The sequence below is a fragment of the Rattus norvegicus genome, chromosome 18 (assembly GCF_021556685.1).
Source record: "Rattus norvegicus strain SHRSP/BbbUtx chromosome 18, alternate assembly SHRSP_T2T, whole genome shotgun sequence".
NCBI classification, from domain to species: Eukaryota; Metazoa; Chordata; class Mammalia; order Rodentia; family Muridae; genus Rattus; species Rattus norvegicus.
This window is the reverse complement of record NC_141551.1, coordinates 49,330,717-49,349,030: the sequence shown is the minus strand read 5'-3', so window position 1 is coordinate 49,349,030 and position 18,314 is coordinate 49,330,717. Positions and strand designations below refer to the sequence as shown.

Sequence of the window (18,314 nt, the reverse complement as noted above, 5' to 3'; positions counted from 1 at the left end):
GCAGTAAAGACATTTGCCACCAAGCCTAACGACCTGAATTCAGCTCCTAACACCAAAGGTGGTGAAGCATATAACCAACTGCAACAAGTCGCCCCCTATCCTTCACAGGTGCACACCATCTGGAGCTGCCATTGCAGGTGTACACCTGCCTCCAGACATGTGTTCCAGGAATACCTGTCTTCTGAAAGAGCAGGAGGTACTCAACCACTGAAGTGTATCTTCAGCCCCGATTTTTAAAAAATGAAGAAACGATTCCATAATCAAATTTGAAATATTATTCTTGAAACTAAAGATTATGATAATTATCTGTTATTACAGATTTTATAATCCATATAACCTACCTCCAGATCCTAACTGCTTATAGAATCTGTATTCCAAATGCAGCTGTGGTGCTCTGGATTTCATGGGCTCCTAGGCAACAATTGAACAAACAAGAGACATCTCGATTAAAAGAAAACTACTAAGTTATAATTCCAAATGTTTAAACATATATACACTCTCACATTTTACTGGGTATCTCTATATCTTGAGGTCTATATAAAATTAACATTGTGTTCAATGTTCAATAAATTTATACCATTTACAAACATATATTTTTTTAAGTAATTAAATTAAAAACATAGTTTTCTGCTACAAAAGATAAGCACAACAAAAAACAAGAGACTAAGGGAAGTAAAAGGATAACAGGAAAACTATGAAGCTGCATTGTGAGGGGAAAGTAGGAACAATACCTTATTAGAGGCCTGGACAATATAGTGAGAAGGCTTAGTGTGCACTGAATGGAAAGAGGGTAACGATCACAACACCCAAATTCAAGAATGAGAAGCCCAAGAATGAAGCTCACTAGAAACTTAGTATCATAAGGATTATTTATAGAAAGCAGTAAGCTTAAAGCTTGAGGTGCAATACAGAGCAATGGTTAAAAACACAGAAATAGAAACCAAACTACACTATGTTTGAAACCTCCACTTCCCACTTCACTGGTTGTGTGACACTTGAAGTTAGCTAAGCTTTCTGTATGCTGTAGTTCCTCATCTGTAAATTAGGCTTAAAAATGTTTATGGTTCCTTTCTTGTTTGCTATATATAGGTGTGTGTTTGTGTATAAAGTATAAAGTAATTAAACTAGCATTTTCCACATAGCACTATAGTATCCATAAATTTTGGTTAACTAAAAAATACAACCTTAAAATGGGAAACAATATCCACTTACATCATTACAACTGAAGCTAAAGATATACCCAATCACTGATATCCTCCAGGTAAAAAGAAAAGGAACTAGTCCTGGCTTAGTTTAGCAATGTCAGCTTGATTCCAGTATTACAACAGCAATAATGTTACCATACCACTATGTAGCTAGTTACATCACCCAAGAATGACATTTTCAGTAGTCATGGTAACCGGTTCATATGTGAGTGGAAATAACGAGATAAGACATTAATCTTGTAAACTGTGGCAGAACTAAACTATCCACTAAGATCTGATTTCAAAATATCAAACAGTGCCTATATTTCACCAAAATATAGAAATGAGGTATGTCTAAAATATATAAACATACCATTTTCAAGTGACTATCTTTATAGTTATGAACAAAATTAGACCTTATCTATTGCGCTGAGATATATAACAAAACATCAAAGCACACAATGGAAATCAGTAAACTAAGGACCAAATGTAAAACATTTTCTGACCTTCCAATAAGTACAAAAAATATGGCTATAGACCACACTTGCCTCAATATAGAAAAGTAAAAATGTTCCCAATTAACCTAAATTATGAGAAATAATTACATTTGGTATGTAATGCTGATCACACCATATAAAAAGAACATGCTGGGTGTGGAGACTCATGCCTGTAACCCTAGCATTTGAAAAGTGGCAGCAATAAGATCCAGAGTTCACTGTCATTTGCAGCTGCACAGCAAACACTAGGCTAGCCTGGGGTATAAGAAACCCTTCCTAAAAAGACAGTCAGATTAAAGGAAGGATTCCCTGTCCCACGTCTCCCAGAAAAGGGCAGAAAAGAGAAATCACAAATAAACTAGAAAAAAGTCCTGTATGTAATATATAAAAAGAGGCTGGAGGGTGACATGGTTTGTATTTACTAAGGCATCAGTGGTAAGGACAGGTCAAACAAGTTCTAAGTCTGAAAATAACAGGACTTAAGGGTCCCACCTGTTGAATTAACTAGACAGGGAGCAGTCAACCTAGCAGTGGCTCTCTCTCACACAGGATATACCGTCTACACATGGAGCTGTTCATAATGGCCACTTCATCACTAGCACAGAACACCACACATCTATCCTGGCACGCTACCTCCAACTCCAACGCCTTTCAAGGTGCTAGAACATGGAAAAAAAGAACAATCCCAAACAAAACCAAAATGCCCATTCAAATAAGTGTACAGTTCCTGGGTGCTGCGTCTCCGTCCTGTGAGTCCGATATACTAGCTTCCCTTGTCTGCTTATATTAGCTCTCCATGGAGCCTTTTAAAATTATTTGATGCAGTGATTCATAACCTGTCAACGTTCTGAGAATAATAGGACATCGATACCAATCCTCCATACTCCCTTTCATTCCCGAAACTTCAAGGACTATACCCTTCCTGAAGAAGGGAGGAACAGAGAACTGAAGATCAGAGGAACGAAGGGGCAATGGCAAATGCTGTGTTCTGAACATGACATGGTTGTGAACTCAGGACAGCTAAGGCTGCCTGCATAGGCCCTAGTCCATCAACATTCCAGCACGAATGAAGGGAAGTGTGCGTGAGGCATTCATTCTCCCTGGCTGAGGAGCTATTGGCAGTCGATGGCTGCTGTAGAAGGGAAAATGAACTTGGGTGGGATGTGAACGAGACCATCTCCAGTGGACAGCCCAACACCACTCCACAAGAATGTTAGCAGCACTAACTGGACTCGGTGAACCTTGTTTTGTTGTTGTTTTTAAACAGACGTGAGATACAAGGGGAACTTATTGGAGGAAGGGAAAGAGGGGAGGGGGAAAACGGATATGATAAGATAGATTGTCTATATTTATAACATGAATAAAGAATAAACTAATATTTTTACAACAAGATGATATTCTAATTTGGGTGCTTGGAGGCTTAATATTAAAAAATGTTATCAAAAGTAAAAATTATTTTCTCAACTTCGACATCTCTAAGAGCTTGATTATATTAAAGGACTCATGACTGAGTGCCATAAATCCAATTTAAAACAGTGATAATCTTTAAAGTCAGAGACTAGACCTTAAAAGAATTCATTTGGATGAGCCCAGTGTCGGTCCCACATGTCTCGGTGATGCCACAGCCTGACTGCCTGTCTTCATTTCGATGAAAGGACAGGAAACAGCACACTTCAAGCAGCAGGGACTTTCCACTGCTGTTCAAAGGCTTGTTTTATTTTTTTTTTTTTTTAAATTTCCTCCCACTGCCTCTTCCTCTAGCAGTCTGACTCACATCACCGTAATAACAGAGGTCACACTGTCAGAGACAAGGGTGACAAGGGTGAGGAGAATGAGAACACCAAGTCAATCTGGATCTTAGGGAAACTTGACTGACAACCAGAATAAGAATATACGCCTTATAAAAACTGTTTCTAGCAGCACATAGGAGCACACGCCATTAAATCCCCAGCACTTTATGAGAAGCGAGTGGATCTCTGTGAGTTCAAGGGCAGCCTGGTTTACAGAGTGAATTCTAGAACACCCAGCTCTAAATAGGCTCTGTCTGAGTGAGTGGGGTGAGTGGGTGGTTGGGTGGGTGGGTGGGTGAATGAGTGAACAAATGAACAAAAACAGTTCCAGGATATAAATACTTCCAAAAAGATCTAATTTGTGCCTGTCACGCTGAGCACACAAAACTGTGGAATGCTCCCGAGACAGTCAGTTCTCACGGGCTTTTGAATCCCTAAAAAAAAATCAATCAACAACCAACTTTACCAGATTTATAAACACTGAAGATAGTTGGCACCCAAGTGTGTTCAAATACAATCCTGAATGCTAAAGGCATGTTTATCTTGTCTAATCAGAAAGAGAAATTTTGCTTTTATCCACTTTAAAAACACTGCCCAACAACAAAATTTCACCTCCATTATGCTGCCAAAGTAAAGACAGTTTTCATCACAGAGAGAGCACTGACACTCTACACAACACATGCTTCAGCAATGATGTCAGGGCCATTGTTACAAAAGCCTACTCATGCATTTTTTCTTTTGAATGAACATCCAAGTTATAAATATAAAGATGAAAAATTAATAAGCCAATAATTAAAAGAAATAATTGTAAAATAATTAGTATGAACTTACCAGTTTAATCGCCACATATTCATTTGTATATAAATTTTTCCCTTGAAAAAGGAAGAAATATGTCAGATTCTGCTAATACTTTCCAAATTTAACTTACATAACTGTTACAACATGTAGTCTGCTTAAAATTATAAAGTATATAAGACATTAAATAAAGCAAAACCCTTTACTTCCAACTCTAACAAGAAAATTGCTAAATTTGCTATCAATTCAATAATGCATTTAATGTTTTACTTAGATTCCACATAGAAACTGGTACTAATAACCATGTTATACAATTATAAAGAAAATATTATGACTTTGTTATAATGCTGTGTGCAACTTAGAAAGTAATCAATATTCAAGTAGTGAATACATTTTAAGGCAGAACACATATATAAAATAAGAATATAAAACTCCTAGTCTATCCATTTCCTTTTAAACCATTAAAGAATATTGTCTTAAGCTATATTTAATCTAACATATATCAGATATATAAGAATCTGAACTATGTTTAAAATATAATTAACTAAGAAAACTAACCGAGCTGGGCAGTGGTGGCGCACACCTTTAGTCCAGCACACAGGAAGCGGAGCAGAGTGGATCTCTGCTTTGGAGGCCAGCCTGGTCTACAGGGCTACTTCCCGGACAGCCAGGCTACACAAGAAAACCTGACTCAAAAATAACATAAAATAAAATGGAACCACAACTCATTAACTACTTTGAGAAAACTTAAAATCAAACTAATTCCAACTAGTTAGAGTTAAATATAAGAAATGAAACAAAACAATAGTTATCATCTTACTATATAGAGACCTTTCCAGGGATAAAAAACCATGAATAGAAGGTTTATACATATTTGGTTTCATGAAATACTTCTAAATACTGAAAATTATGTTAAACACGAAGGCACTTAAATAACAAATCAGAACACAGGTTAACATCACTAACATGCAAAGAATTTAAATAAACTAATTATCTCTGTGTTGGCCTAAGCCAAGGAAATTCCAAAGGTCAGAATCTGCAGCTCCAGAAGAACACTATGGAGAATGAGAGCTAATAAGGATAGAAGGCAATCTGAAATATAGATTAGCATGATGTATTTTTATAAATACATCAAAAAATGAAATAAAACTAGCACATGTTTCTTAATTTCTAGTATTTTTTAATTAGCAAGAAATGGCTTTTGTACTCAACATAGGATGACTGTTTTTAAAATGAGAAAGAGACTCTGGTTACAAAGAGTACTAAAAACAGAACAGGCAGTTTATCAAGTTTCATGCATCGCGTTTTCCTGCACAGCACCCCTTAACTTTCCACACAGTCCTACCTTCAGCCTCAGATGTGCCGCCATCTTTATAGAGCAGAAGAGTCATATAAATACTCTAAATACTGTCCTTATTGCATAAAAGTGTATAAAAGTGGGAGTCATTCATATTAATGCCTAGTAGCATAGGGCTCATGGACTCGTCATATTTGAAGGAGTTAACACAACAGAAATACTTAATGTCACAAATCAAGTTCTATTCTGAAACTCACTAAACAAACATCCCCAGTTTTCACACTTCAGAGAATATTTTGTATTTAAGTCATTGGTTTAGCATCTAGAAATGTTTTCATGCACATTTTTAACTCATCATATATGAGACTAGGTGTCTTCCAGTAAACCTAAGTGAAGAGTGTTACTAACATTGAAGACTGGATTTTAAGGGACTGGTATCTAATTCACAACTGCGTTTAAAGATGGAAAGATATGTATTTCCTCAAAGCATTATGACCTCTACACAACTATTTTTATATAATTTTTAATCTAAACGATGTTCAGGAAAAATTCAAAAGACAAGTAGTTAAATACAGATCCTACAGAAACAAAACATAGCAACATTTTTGTTGGCTTTAATCTTTTATTTCAAAAAAAGAAAAGTAACAAACAAAAGAAGTTGAATCCTAAAAAGCATCATCTTTATTACCATATTAAATAACAGGCTGAACTGTGGAGATTACAGTCATAAACATGAACACAGAATAAATAATATACAGTCTTGTCTCTGAAGAAGAGCCACAGTGCTACGGTTAGAGTTTTAATCAGTGTGTGTTGAACACAAAAGTGAGGGAGATGGAGGGGATACACAGATCCCACTAATGGACAGGGGTTAGTTCGCTGATCTCTTAATCTATATCAAGTGGCGTGTCCAATTCAGTTTTCTGCTATATTGAACTTGAAGAGGTTTTACCAACATTGAGGAATAGGAGTTATTAGAGAAAACTATGACCTCCAGATGTTACATGTATGTGTCTAGCAGGAACTAGCAGCTGTCCACCAATATTAACTCTATATTTAAAAATAGTTATCCAGCTATAAACTACATTTTCCAGGCATTTTCAGCTTAAGGTAGCCAAGTGACTAACTTCACACCAATGGCCGTGAAGTATGACACCTCCAATTTCCAGGAACAGACTATGTTCCTGATTCTTCTTCCTTCTGTTTGGCTAACTGGGAAAGGAGTAACAGTGAAATCACCCTGCAGACACTACAGTCCACACACTGAAGATGCAGAGGCATCTTGAGCGCTCTCCCTCTGTGTTATGTGGAAAAAAATGAATTTGATTAAAACTACTGTATTTAGGGATTTTTAAATTTGTTGCCATAGCATCATTATCGATGTTTAATTTGTTTTATTTATTTTTGTGTTTATTTATTGGGGGAGGGGGTTGGCAGGGCATGCATATGCCCATAGAGTACATGTAGTAGACAGTGGATAACTTGAAGAAGTCAGTCTCACTTGTCATCCTAAAGGATAAAGGATTAAACTTGTCATACTTGGCGACAACTGTCCTTGTGCACAAAGCCGTCTTATCATCCCCACTATCTACTCTTTATTTTTACATTTTCAAGTGTTTTTGAAGAAAAAATTTCAATAACATGAGTTTACTGAAACCTTTATGTCATGAAGATAACATTGTAATTTCACATACAAACATCCAAATAAGGAGTTTGTAAGGAACAAGAACAGTGGAGAAAACGAATGAGAAAAGCTATAGGAACTCCTGTGATAAACTCAATTGTGTCAAAGGGCACAGCATCTTATTTTAGATAAACTAATTCATAAAGTAATATATAATACCCTTGTTCTGAGTTTGTGGGTTTGTTTTGTTTTCAGTGTAATTACTGTTATATTCACAAGTCTGAAGGGTTACACAGAATGTTCTAGAGCAGTGGCTCTCAACCTGTGGGGTCATGATCCCTTTGGGTACAGAACCACCCTTTCACAGGGATCACCTAATGGGATATTTGCATTATGATTTTTTATTTACATTATGATTCATATTTACATTATGATTCATAACAGAACCAAAAATAGGGTTAAGGAGTTGTAATGAAAATAGTTTTATGGTTGGAGTCACACAACATGAGGAACTGTATTAAAGGGTTGCGGCATCAAGAAGTTTGAGAGCCATTGCCATAGAGGGTTGTAAAAGTACTCTGTTTGGGTTAGGTGGCACAAGACAAGAGCACAAGGAAAGTTTAAGCAAAGGCCTTATTAGAGTTTTAAGGAGAGGGGATGGGTGAAATAAACAGATTAGGACTATTATATCTCCACGGTTCCACTGAGCTTTGGGTAGAGGGTTGTCTCTAACAGCATTGCACAGAATGACTCCTGGGTGTACAGAGGATAAAGACAGTAAGACATAAAGCTGGGGATTGGATAATCCTCATACCCAAGGCATGCTCCTAACTACGTCTCTAGTGATTGCTCTTCCCCAAACAAAATGGTGTTTTAAAAGAGATATCCAAAGAAGACTTCTGGGTACTCCAGAGGACTGGGTTCAATTCCCAGGAACCAAATGGCAGCTCACAATCATCTGTATCTCCAGTCCAGGGGATCTAACACTTTCTTCTGGCCTCCAGGGCACTGCACCTACATGATGCACAGACATCCATACAAGCAAAACACCCACACAAAATAAAGGGGAAGAAGCCTCATCACTAAAACTTGGTGAGAGAGAGTCAAGATATTGAACAGTAAGTTCTTTTCCTATAAGAGACAAGACTCTCACCAGACAATGAGGCTGTAGACACTGATGTAGACATCAGGCTATCTTCTGACCTTCCCCTATACAGCAACAACTAGAGTCTGCTACAGCCAGAGGGATCTGAGGCACTTCACCTTTCAATTTAGCCCAGTTCACACCATAATTACTGCTAGCATTAACATGAGCCAGAGAAGCTATAATGAGCCAGACTGGCTGAAGTACTGAAATTAAGTACTGTTGAATATGACCCCGCCAACCCTCAGGGCTCAGAGAATATGGAGGAAAAAGGGACAGAATGAGTTCTATGACATGCTGTCTTCTGGGCATGACTCATGATCTCGCAGCAACTGAACAATATGGAGCCCATCAACATGGCTCAGGTGGAGGTGCCACCCCTAGCTGAGGAACTGCTGGCACTTGTGAGGGTGAGGGAAAGCACTGTGCTAGATGAGCTGTGTCCACTGGCTGGTTAGTGCCCATGCTCTACGAAGTAACTCCACACCCAGGGCAGGCAGCTCTATTCAATACGATCCTTCTCTAAAAATAAAACATGAGCGTAGACAGGACACTGTTGGGAAGGAGAGTCCAGAGGCACTTGGGAAGGGGATAGGAGGTGGGAAGCTCAGAATACATTTACATATATGCATGGAATTGCTAAAGTTTTAAAAATATTTTTAAAGATGTTCAAAGACCATAATATATAAAAAATATCTTCAGTATACAATATAGTCCTATTATTTTGACTAGCTATGTCTGATGTCACTTAGTATGTGTCAAAAACAGTTCTAGGGATTCTGAATTAGTGTTTAAACTTGAAATATATCTACCAACAGTTTAAAAAGGCAACATTTACTGCCAATTCATAAAGATAAAGGAAAACAACAGATCAGCATATCATTTAAAATAAAAATGTGACGTACTGATTTACATAAAATTTAAATTTGATGTTTACCAGTTTGTTTGGCTTTTAACCTCAATTTTTTTTAAACCTAATAACATGTAAGAACAGTTTCCTGCACTGTGTCTCTTTTGGGCAACTAACTAGGCATGAGATGGGAGTGGGGGTATCTTTCAGTTGTATGTAAAGTTGCAACAATAAGGTATCAAAGAAGTCTGAAGTATTTAATACCCTACAATATAAGAAACAATGTTTTACAACAAACAAAACTGTCTAGCTCTGGGCATCTTTGTGGAAAATAAACACCTTTGTTAAAAAGCGCTTACCTATAAAAGGTAAAGCTCGTATTCTTTCTTAATCAGATACACACACACACACACACACACACACACACACACACACACTAACTAGTATAGAAAATCAAATGTTCAGGATGTTTTTATTAATGTGGCCTTAATAAAAGTATTTCACGCAGTCCACGCAGAGCAGGAGAGCGCCCAGCAGTAAGAACACTGCTGCTCTTCCACGGCACCTGGGTTACCAGCACCCATACGGCAGCTCACAACCATCTGTAACTCTGGGCCCAGTGGGTCTAAACCCCGCTTCTAGCCTCTGCAAGTACTGCACCCACATATGGATTCACATATACATGCAGGAAAAATACCCACACATTAAAAAAAAAAAAGTTAATAAAAAAATTTTTACAGAATCTATACCAACCAAAAAGAAAAAAATGCTTATAACTTTCTTCTAAACAAAGAAACCATGGAGGGCTTTGAAAAGACAGTAATAAATTGCCCTCTTGGTGTTCTATGAATAAGAAAACTTAAAATGACTAATTTAGCTCTGTATGTTTATTTATATGGCTATATATGTAAAATACTTAAATATCCATAAGACAATTACATCTAGGGTAGAGAGGATATATATTTCTTTGTAGTATCCTGGAGAGGGGAAAGAAGCATGAAGCTCAGGAAGCAAATGATCTTCTTGGGTCCCTCCCCAAGGCTAAGTTTATGGAGCCAATAAATAGCTGCTTAGGGAAAAGACTCTCCCACCCACAAGGCAAGAGAGGAGGACACTACCCTGACCATTCGGGCTGCCTAAGTCAGGCAGAGCTCTCCAGAAATGCAACTTCTCCTCAGCTGGTACCCAGGTATGGTGGGTTCTTCAGTAATGCGGCTGCCTTTGAGTAGTCTCAAACCCAGACTACTGAAATTAACTCCAATAAACTCATTGATTCAACAAGCTCGATTTTGGTATAATTGATTTCATACAAATCTTTGCAGGAAAAGACTCATGTGTTAATAGTATATAACTTGACTTTTAAGATATAAAAAGATTATATATTTAAATAAAAGTATCACACACATATACAACACATTTAGATTCTACATAATCATTTGATTGGATAAAATCAAAGATACTAAGCAGGCACACTGTTTTTATTTTTGCTCATTCACAAAACAGAGAAAGGAATGCTCCACAATACATAAGTGTAATTTTAGTATACAGCTCATGAGACAGTGTCTCACACTGTTCTGGTTAAGTTGGGCTACTAGAGTTGTTCTGTGTGAACACACACACACACACACACACACACACACAGACTGTATATTATAAAAATAGTTATTTCTGTTAATCGTTTATAGTATACTTTTAAATGTATTATTTCCAATAACCTAGAAAAATAATTCATAAGTATCTTTCAGTATCTGATCAATGTTAGGAATTGGATAGATGATCTCAAACCTTAACAAAAAGTAAATAATCTAATTTCTCTAACTCCTAAGTAAGAAAAAACTTAGAAAATTCAAATTAATTCACAATCTTTCAAAATAACCCATAAAATATTTGCCCTTCCAAATATTCTAGTCTTTACTAAATGCAAAAGAATCTGCCAACCACATCATATTATAGCTATGTACAAAGAATGTCACTAGCTTATTAGGTTGCTTCTTCATTCATTCATATTTAATGTACATTAGCAACACAAACCAAACGAAATAGAAGACACTAACTACAAATTAGTGTGTTTTACAAGAAGAGACAGCTCAGTAGAAACATACAAATTGCATTATTTTCAACAACAGGTAGAACTCAATAACTGTAAAGCCATATTTTTTTTTCACCTCAAGTTCAGTCTTGGTGGTCCAAAGAGAGCCCTAAATGTACCTATACCTAAGTACTGATTCCTGTGTGCCTACCCCACATTCCTTGTTTCTTTTCAATGGAGACAGCTGCTCTAAGGCACTGGGAATAAGACTGATATCTCATATCTAAATATGTCACTGGACTGCTCTGTGGCATCTGGCAAGTCTTCCTTTAGGTTCCTGAAGTGGACAGTGAGAGCTTCAGTGAGCCCAGCATTTCCCAATGATAGCATGAGTAGATGCTCTAGGATGCCTGTTAAAGAAATGATCCTGAACCTTACCACAGACACAGTGGGGTAAAGGAAGAAAAAGGAGAATGGTACAGAGAAACACAGAATTGTAACAATGTAAATGTCATTAATTTTTCATAGTCGATAACTTGACTTTAAGCTACATGACTCTAAAGTGATCTGTTACCAAATGTTTCGAAATATGAAAATGGAACCTAATTATTCCCACAAAATGTACTATAAAACAAAAGACTTACTGAAAGCTATGGCCGTTTTAAAATTTTTACTTATTCATTTTTATGTGTATGGGCTTTTGCCTGCATACATACATATATACATACATACATACATACATACATACATACATACATACACACACTACACACAAACATATATACATATATCTGTGCCCTATGTACTTGAGCCTGCTACTCAAGGTCAAAAGAAGGCAAAGATCTCCTTGAACTAGAGTTGCAAGTGGTTCTGCGTTGCCATGTGGATACTGGGATCAAACAACGTGGGTGCTCTGGAAGAATAGCCAGTGCTCTGGGCCACTGAGTCACCTCTCCAGCCCCTGCTTGGTGTTTTAAATTTACTTTTCTTGATTTATCAAATTCTTAAGAATTACTCTCAAACAGTCACATACTTGGGAATTCCTTACAAATGAAAGCACAAATAAGAAAGTTTCAATACCTGTATTCTTTTTAACTAGCATTTTGAGGAATAGTGATCAATTAAAGCCCATAACTGTATACTTAACTTATAACTAAAGCAAGAAAGTACTTTTACAAGTGTATTCATTTCTAAACTGTTCTTCACACAATGGAATAAACAAAACAATCTTACCTAATCGTAATTCTCCAAAATTGCCACATCCAATTTTTTTCCCAACTCTAAAGTTAGGTCCAACCATTAAAACTCCAGATGAAGAAGACCCAGTTCCTCGAGTGCTGTGCCCTGACCGACCACTGGGCCGTGCCATTCTGTCATCTGATTTGTCCTTGTCTTTCTTTTTATTATCCATATCAAGTTTGCGGTACTCCACTTTGAATTCTTTAATCGAGACAAGCACGATGAAATGGGGTACTGTAGAGCAGGTGCATCCCTAGGCAGCAGTTCCCTGTGAGCAACGCTAGCATCCAAACTCCAGCAGACAGGCAGGCAACTGACGCGTGTTCATCCCATCCGTACAACCTCTCAGTTATGTTCTCAACAAGGTATGCCTTTACAATTATCTTCTCGGTGATATAAGCTGGTGCCGATAGAGAGCTATAACATGAAAAGAGAACACTGTTAACAAAGGCAGCAGGTATATTTAGGAAATTAAATGACAAAGGCTTAGGTTATTTGTTGAGGCCAGTGAAATCAAAGCACAGTAGACTCTTACATCAACCATTACTTTTTATGTCTGTACTTTAGTACCAAACATTACAAAAGTTTAACCTTTAAAAAAAGTACATTTGTGTATAGATGTTTATATGACTATGATAATGTGGGTGCATGCGTATATAAAGGTCAGAGGTAGAAAATCAGGTGTTTCATCAGTTTTTGGTGTTAATCAAAATTGATTTATAATCAAAATCAGCTTATAAAAGAGTTTCTTTTGGTCACTGTGGTGAAGAAGGAAAGACAACAGGCGTCTTGAGCAGGAGGCTTCAAGATTATATCTTTTTTACAATTGGTTATTTTATGTATTTATATTTCAAATGATCCCCCCTTCTCATCTTCCCCTCTTCAAGCCCACAAACCCATCCCCCAACCCCACTTCTATGAGGGTGCTCTCCCACCCACCCACCCAACCCCTCACCGCCCTAGCATTCCCGTACACTGGGTCATCGAGCTACCAGAGAGATTACATCTTAACCACAAATAAACAGAGAAAGCAAACTGCAAGTGGGGAAAGACTATAAACTCTAAGCCTTGCCCTAGTGGCACACTTCCTCCACCAAGACTAGACCTTCAAAAGATTCTGGAACCTTCCCAATAGTACCACCATTTGGGGACCAAGAGTTCAAGTAGCCAAGTGCCTATGGGGTATGTTCTTACTTAAATTTTTGGGTTTTTTTTTTTTTTTTTTTGAGATAGTGTCTCTTAATAAACCAGTGCTCACAAATTTGCTGGGCTAGAAGGACAACAAGCTCCAAGGATGCCTTCACCCTGCCCCTTCCAGTGACAGGGCTACATGTAGAGGCACACGTCATGCCCAGCTTTGACATGAGTGCTGGGATCCACACACAGGTCCACCCCCTCCCCCGCCCATACAGGAGGTGCTGTGCCACCTGAGGCATCTCCCTCTCTACCCCCCAAACACAAAACCTAAAACTCAGGGATCTAGCTGTTCTAACATAACAAAGGAGAATAAAGTAAAGTGTTCATAAGACAATACACACTGACTAACTAGCCTAGACATTACAATTTAAAAATTACCTCAATTAAAAAGAAAAGGATTGGGGTTGGGGATTTAGCTCAGTGGTAGAGCGCTTGCCTAGGAAGCGCAAGGCCCTGGGTTCAGTCCCCAGCTCCGAAAAAGAAGAACCAAAAAAAAAAAAAAAAAAGAAAAGAAAAGGATTACTCAGTCTGGGAAATCAATCTAAATCTCCAATTTAAAAGCAGAAAAATAGGACATGTTTTGAAATTTTTAAATCTTAAAGAATTTTCTTCGCTATTGTATATTTAATTTTTAGACTTGTTCTCCCTTTGTCTTCATTTACTCAGATATTTATTATTCTTTATATAGAGGAAAGAGTCACAGAACTGGTAATATAAGAACACAGCATTCCTATGTCCCAAGGAAAAAAATGTTTTATGTAACACTCGAACTAAGTCTTTAGTAATTTCACAAAACTAAGAAATATTGGAGAAGATAGGTATTAAAATTTTTTCTAGAGACAGGGTCTTATTATATATCACAGCCAGTCTCAACCTTGGAATCTTCCTGACTCAGACTCCCATGTTATAAGATTATAGCCATATACCACCATGCCCCATGAATATACATGTATTGAATATATTGTAATATACAGATGAAAACTCTAAAAGCATTTTGAAAAAGTTGGAGACTTTGAAAAGAGTAATCACACATTTCCTTTAGAAATCTATGTGTGTTCTGTGGCTAGTCTATCAGCTGTTATTAGGTGAACTCCTACTTTCATCTAAACAACCCATTCTCTTCAGTAACAGATTCAAACTAGATTGTGGTGACACATGCATCAGTGCCCTGAGTGGGCTACAGAAACAAGGAAGGAAGAACAGAACACCTCAAAATGTAGCTTTTGTAAAGATCAACACAATGCCAAGCAACATGTCAGTTTGTTTTCTAGACAAACTGTCCCTAGAGCCGGTATGAAAATGCACAATTTAGAAAAACAATCTCAAACCACAAAAACAAAATTAAATCAACAGCACCTAATTTCAAGGCTTACTAGAGAGCTGCAGTAAGCAAAACAATATGAAACTACTACAGAACAGGCAAATGAACAGCCGAGCACAAAACAGGACCACACCGATGCGCAGCTGACTTTCCACCAAGACACCAAGTCAATTCAACCAGTGGCATGGGTAACAACTGTACACCCATGTGAGAAAAAGATGAAACCTGCTTCAACACATGAAAGAATGATTTGTAATGAATCGTCCAAACACGAATATTAGAATCATAAAGGAAAATAGGTTTGTTTCTAAGCTTGCAGTATACAAAGAAAAATAAAAACTTAAAAATTAGAACTGGGGTTGGGGATTTAGCTCAGTGGTAGAGCGCTTGCCTAGCAAGCGCAAGGCCCTGGGTTCGGTCCCCAGCTCCGAAATAAAGAACAAAAAAAAAAAAAATTAGAACTGAACAGAAACACCAAATATTAAGGGAAATTATTTCACATACTTATGAATATGCATTAATATACAACAATTAAAATAAATTTTATCTTTTATGTAAAAAAATTGGAATATAGGCAAATAACCAATACAGGTATGAAATCTTGTTTAACATCATACTTATCATGGGAATACAAAATATAACCAAAAACATACCATTCCATCTCATAAATAAGCAAAACTGAAAGTCTACCAGTAGCAATGCTAATAGAAATTAAGAACAAGTAGATCTGTCATTAACTGCTGGTGTACATATAGAATAGTATGGCAATGGAAACAAGTTTGGCAGATTTTCATGAAGTAAAATAAAATGTACATTTATTCTGACCTCCTACCAATAAAACAGTGTACTTAGAAAGATCTGTCACCCATTTTCATTGTAGCCTTATTTATAATAACCAAACCTGGACATAAAGTATTCAACAGAAGGATAAACAAAATGGTGTACTAACATCATAGGATACTATTTGAATCAGGAGTAGGTGGAAAGACTTCAGGCACAACTGAGTTCTGGTCTTTGAAATCCTAGAAGCAACAGAACTAAGCTGTGGAAACAGAAATCAGAGCAGTGTTTTACTAAGAGGAAGGGTGCTTCGCTGGAAAATAGCACAGAAGCATGGGTCCAATACCTTTCTTATCAGGAGTTACAGGCAGCGATCTACATCTTTGCCAATGCAGAAAACTACACTTAAACTGCACATTGTGTTATACGTGCCTTGTACCTCAAAATGTACTTTTAAAATAATAGCTGGGCTGATAAGATAGCTGAGAGGGTAAAGGCACTGTGTTCCAACTCCCACAAACTATCCTCTGACCTCCACACATGCACATGTGTATACACGGAAATATATATAACTAAAAATAAACAATGTTTACTCACATAATAAAAATTTAGCACAGTATCTCAAAATATAACATATCCTCCATATTTTTACATAAAGCTAACCTTAAAATGCAGCTATTTTAAATAATTAATGAACATAGCAATATTTTTAAAACATTTTAAAAAATTCCTTCTCTGCTTTTTTCCATTAGAAGAAAATTATTTTCTTTTGGTAAATTTTTGTACATTAAATATATAGCTTTTCACTTATATGTAAATAGTGAGATATCCAAAAGCATATTCTAAATTTAAGGCTCCACAATTGAAGTAAAAATGTTCACAGATACTCATATACTTCTCATTCCTCAGTCTATTTGCCCTTCCCAGTCTCCTGGCTGTGCTTCTTTTGGGTAAAGCCTGTGGATGCATATTTGTGTACAGAAATACCAGTAGACTGCTGTCTGTGTAAAAGGTGCATAAGAAGCACACATTTCCACAACAGACTAGAAAATAAAAGAGTACCATTCAATTTAAGAGTGTTTACCTCTCCCTTCCACAGCCTTCCGTCCTACATGAAACCTAGAACGGGGGGTGTATATAGAGCACTGATGGAGGAGGAACTGGGGGTGTACACAGAGCACTGATGTAGGAGGAGAGCCAAGACGCAGCCCTAAACTCCTTCCCTGGTACAGGACCCTGATCCAAGGCTCACACCTGAAACTGGGAAATCAGTAGAGAAGTAGGAAGTAATGGATTAGCTTAAAATAGAGCCCAGCAAATGAACAAGCTTTTTTAATAGTTAAAAATGAGTCCAATCTCAAAACTGAACTTTCTGATTGATAAAAAACAAAGCAATGGAAACAGAACATAATGGTGATCACTAAGAAACTAAGGCATGTCCTATTTTACTACATTTAGTTCAGAATATGTAAGAAACTATTAAAACTTGAAATATAGAATTCTTTTAAAACTATTTTTAGAAATTAAAATAGTTTAAAACTAAGAATCTCAGGTATAGGGGAAAGAGAGACAGCTCACTGAGTACAAGCACTATCCTGAGGTTTGGATTCCGCAGAACCTACGTAAAAAACAGTCACTATTGTTTGTAATCCAGGCACAGGCCCTTGTAGACAAAAGGGAGGCACAGACAGGAGTCTCCAGAAATTCCAGAATGCCAACTAGCCTTGTTTACACCAAGGAAAGGAGACCCTGTCTTGAACAAAGTAGAATGGCAAGGAGTCAACACAGGAAGGTGGACCTCTGCCCTATACACAGATACCACGACCACATGCTGCTAACACCATACACATACACACATACATACACAAAATCTCCAGTAGAACCCTGGAGATTTGTATGAGATGGCACATGCCTGTAATCCTAATACTTAGGAGACTAAGAAAGATTGCCAAGTTCTAGGCCAGGCCTAAATAGTGGTAGAACTTTCTCTATGAGAGCACTCGTGAAGTATTAGTATTTGATAATACAGTTTCTTACGTGTAACTTTTTATGATCCCCGAACTTTTAACATCATGCTTGAAGCTAGGTCAGTTATATATATTACACATTGATAAATGAAGTTTTCTATAATACTTCTAGTTGATAAGCTTTATTTATATACAGAACTCTTAAGAGCTTTAAAAGGAAAACCTAATCTCCTCTTTTACAAATATAAACTGACAATCAATGATCACTAGACATCTAAGGAAATCTAATATGAAAATTGCTCTTTCTACCAAAGGTGGGTGGGAGCAAACTATTAGTAAATTATTTAATCAATAAAAGAGAACTTTAAAATCAACAAAATTAAAAGCAATCAGTCTTCTCTCCTTGGAGCCTCTAGAAGACACAGTAACACACAGAGTATAAACTGATGCTAGAGTAAAGGGGAGTGTAAAACACAGAGGAGGGAACAAAGAAACTAATAAAGAAAGCGAAACTACAGTTTTTCAAAGGAATAAAAAGCAAAATTCAAAAGCAATAATAACAAAGTCCAATGTCTCCTGCTTCTAGCTAACAATGACTAC

General features: G+C 37.0%; 1 protein-coding gene across 41 annotated transcripts in view; it reads right to left on the bottom strand.

Moving 5' to 3' along the window:
• The window catches only part of Csnk1g3 (casein kinase 1, gamma 3), an 87,264-nt gene that overhangs the window by 48,377 nt on the left and 20,573 nt on the right, over positions 1 to 18,314 (bottom strand). For all 41 annotated transcript variants that reach the window (NM_022855.3, NM_001393750.1, NM_001393749.1 and 38 more), the window contains 3 exon segments: positions 342 to 411; positions 4,303 to 4,343; positions 12,444 to 12,866. In NM_022855.3, coding sequence (NP_074046.1) covers positions 342 to 411; positions 4,303 to 4,343; positions 12,444 to 12,621 — 289 coding nt within the window. In that variant the 5' untranslated portion in view covers positions 12,622 to 12,866.